At 32.0% G+C, this 4,072-nt stretch overlaps 1 protein-coding gene across 1 annotated transcript; it reads left to right on the forward strand.

The window, feature by feature from the left end:
- The first annotated feature begins 3,031 nt into the window (after positions 1-3,031).
- On the forward strand, positions 3,032-3,628 carry LOC116146466. The gene has a single exon (XM_031431869.1). It carries the CDS (start codon positions 3,032-3,034, stop codon positions 3,626-3,628), a length of 597 nt encoding a protein of 198 aa, XP_031287729.1.
- The last annotated feature ends 444 nt before the right edge of the window (positions 3,629-4,072 follow it).

Consider the following 4,072-nt stretch of genomic DNA (forward strand, 5'->3'; position numbering starts at 1 on the left):
CTCATAACTCATGTGCTTTCATCAATTAAGAAAACTAAAAGAAAAGAATTAATTTTAAGTAAAAAAAATAAAAATAAAATTAGTATCATCTTATCTTGTAATCCAAAGGAGTAGCCTTTCTTGAGTATCCAACCAAAAGAAAAATATAATATGAGAGCAAAATAGAGGAAATAAAGAAAAAAGAAAAGTTTAAAAAGTTTTAATTAATAATTTATTTTGTGGGGTTAACATAAAATTAAGTGAGGTTAAAATTGTAAAATCTATAAACTATTAATACTATTTTAAAATTTTTGAAAAATTCAATGGGTTCAATTGAACCTACAAGCCACTATGTGGCTACCTGCCAGATCGACACGGTGATTGTCGCAAACAAATTAGGGTTTTGTTAAGGAACGTACAAGATCAACTTGAATTGAAGAAAGTTGTTCAAGGTTGCTTGGATGAATATAACGTGGCGGTTGCAGAGTTCAAAGTTTTGTCCCAAGAACTCAAAGATCCTCAGACAGCTAGCTATGATGCAGCCCTGGCGGGAGCTGAATATGAGAACTGTGAAAAAGCAATGGCTTCTGCTAGGATTAAAGTTCCAGAAATATTGGTTTGAACCAATAGTTGACATCCTTTTATAGGATTTCAATGGCGATTACAGAGATTATTGCGCAAGAATCTCCTCCTAATGATCAGTCTAATGAATAAACCTTTTCATTATCTTCATCAATTTGTTTATTTATATATTTTTGTGAAGGGTAAAATAAGCCAAGATAGTTTGCTGTTCTTGTTTAATTTCTTTTTAGGTTTTGAATGTAAAGCCTAATGATTGATTTATTATTGATGCATATGTGTTTAAGTGATTCATATGAATATATGATTGATTGATTTATTAATATTGGTTGCTATTTTGCAAGATTGATGCTAAAATTAAAGAACAAAAATAACTAATAATAATATATCAAATGCATGTACATAGCAGTTATGTATGAGACTCGTCATATATTGAACAGTACATCATGAAATTTGAATGTGAAATTTATTGGTAGATATTAATACCAATATGATGTTTAACATATCTTACAGATCAACCGATATAATAATACTTGATGTGTTGCCATTATGTCGGGTGGGTATTTATTCTGATCGGAATATTCTCTAATATTAGCATTTTTCTTTTTTAATTTGGATCACCTTAATTATTTAGAAGAAAAAAAATTCATATATAATATCGTCTATTGAAAATTGTAAATTTTCATCATTTAGTGTTTATTGACACTAGTAAACAGAAATTCGATTTAAAAAAAAAAAAAAAAAAAGACGCACGGACATCATTATCCACTTAAGATGCAAAAGGGTATTTTAGTGATTTAATAGCTAAATATACAGTCACCTATTTCATTCCCAAGAACCATTGAATAAATGACAAATCATCCTTGCAAAGTAAACATGATAAATTGATTCACTATTAATAATATGATAAGCCTAGTTGATTATTAATATGTTTAAGTTGTTGATGCATAATAGAATATTTGTCTTTGTCTTTCAAAGTTTAGTAATTTATATTACCAGGAAGTTTTTGTTCCTTTGATTCCTTATCGCGGCTTGTTTATATACGAATAACTGGCTATTAACATTGAAAAAAAACATTAGAGTAATGTTATGTAAGCAAACTCATTATATAAAACTTTCAAGTTGTATGTATTTATAATATGAATAACGGGCTATTAACATTGAAGAAAAAACATTAAAATAATATTATATATACAAACTCATTATATAAAACTTTAAAAGCGGGAGGAGTTACGTTTACCCTAGTCCCACAATTTTTTTTTATTTTTAAAATTCATATAGAAAAATATCAATATATCCCCAGTTAATTTGATTTTCCTTGCCACCCTTAGTTTTTGAATGTTAGCACTTTAACCCCTATAATTGTAACTTCCTAATTACTTTCTGTCCCTGTCATAGATTGAGTATTACATTCTGGCTTCAACCCTGCTTTGAAGAACAACTTCCGAACTTCCGTCAAAGAAGATGATTTAGATATTGGTGAAAATGTACTAAAGATTTCCCAACGTCGTAATCATTAAAAAAAATGTATAAAGACATTCGCAGTAGAGATAACAATGGTCCTTCCCACAATGGCTAAGAGGTTATGGGAGTTGCAATCTCTATGAACTTTTTTTTTTAGGTTATGGGAGTTGCAATCTATATGTAGTTCTTTTATTTTTATTTTTTATGATCGGGGGTGTCCAAGCTAGCTTATCCGCACTTTAACTAATCTTTTATGACTCTGGATCTATCGGTCGCATAAGAGCTTCAGTGGCTATCCCTATTAGCAATCGATGAGAAACTCGAGATCTTGGAATTATAGATTGGGTATGAGTTTCAGTGGCTATCTCTATTAGCAATTGAGGAGTGATTCGAATTCAAGATCTTTTGAGTAATACACCTAAGAGTCTCATCGAATCACTCGATCACCCAAAAGTAATTATCTCTATGTAGTTCACCTTGCATATTGCCAGACTATTCTTTTAAAAGATATGGGCTTATTAAATTCAAGAATTCATTTAACATGTTCCTCATCTCTTTGCCATTTTGCCCGAGAGGCAAAAAGACTTTCTTAAAATTTTTTGTGTTTAGTTTATCCTTTGGATTGACTTTCATAAAAGAATATAGGACCCAATCCAAGGGCTCAATACATTTTAATTTATTAATAGTTGAAAGTTATCTGTTTGTCATATTTTTAATATGTAATTATCAATACATTGATGTTTATCTAGATTATAAGAAGATATTTTGTAATTAAAAATAGGAAAATTATGGTCCTTCGTTATTAATTCATAATAACATTACATAGCATGTTCTTGAAACCTTCCAAATACAACCCAAAACTTTATTACTTGTATATTTCTTTTTTCAGCCACTGATTCTCCCCTTTAAAATAAAAAATCCCTTACCCCTTTAAACTCAAGCAACAGCTACAATTAACCATGCATGCACCCAAAAATTCAATTCTTCATTTCCATTCCTAAAAACTTCAATGGCTTCCCATCGCAATTCTCCTCCATTGACCATCATAACACAACTATTATCCATTTCTTTCTTCTTACTTCTTCACTCCCCTTCGCCGGCCACCGCCCTCCCGGCAACGAACAACGACGCTCCATCCAGTTTAGTCAATAAGGTTTGCAAAACAACCACCCTTTGTAGTTACAACGACTGTGTAGCCGCTCTCGCGTTGGACCCAAAATCCTCGTCCGCGACGGACGCAAAAGCCCTGGCGAAGATCGCGCTAAAGTTGGCTGTATCTAATTCCACAAGCAGCGAAAAGTACATCGACGAGATGGCGAAGAATGAAGGCTCTTCGCCCGGATTGAAATCGGCCCTCGAGTACTGCGTTTTGCAGTATCAAAGCGTTGTGCTTTTGTCATTCAGAAGTGCTTTGAACGAAGTGGATGATGATCCTTTGACGGCAAATTATGACGCAAAATTTGCTTCTGATGGTGCATATTATTGTGGAGAGAAGCTGAAATCTGGAGGGTTTCAATCTCATGATGTGGATTCGATTAGGACTAGAAATAATTATGTGACGATTTATAGTGACATTGGATTTGCTGTTACCAATATGATAAGCTGAATTCATCATTTTGTTTAATCTGAATTTGATGCATAATGAAATAATTTTCCGCGAAAGTTTGGTTTGATTATGTAATGCCAAGAAATAATTGTTGTTTGATTCCATCAGCTATTGGTTTTATATCCGACGTTGGTTATGCAACTTTTCAATCATGGAGAAAGTGTATCATTTTGACAATTTTTTTTTTTTTTTTTATATGAACGGGGTGTCTGGGTTAACTTAAGCGCGCCTCAATTAATCTTTTGGGAGAGCTTCAATAGCTACTTTTATTAGTAATTTAGGAGGGACTCGAACTCAGAATCTCTTAAGTAATATAATCAAGAGTCCCTATCGAACCACTATGTTATCCAAAAGCAATTTTATCCTTTTGACATCAACGTTTGTTACAGGAAATATTATTTATTTATTTATTATTTAGGTTAATTATTGGTATTGAGGATGTGA

The sequence above is a fragment of the Pistacia vera genome, unplaced genomic scaffold, assembly GCF_008641045.1.
Source record: "Pistacia vera cultivar Batoury unplaced genomic scaffold, PisVer_v2 Contig115, whole genome shotgun sequence".
Lineage (NCBI taxonomy): Eukaryota > Viridiplantae > Streptophyta > Magnoliopsida > Sapindales > Anacardiaceae > Pistacia > Pistacia vera.

What these genes read in the sequence shown, in the direction of transcription:
- LOC116146466 (XM_031431869.1), top strand. Translation starts at nt 3,032, where the DNA reads ATGGCTTCCCATCGCAATTCTCCTCCATTGACCATCATAACACAACTA.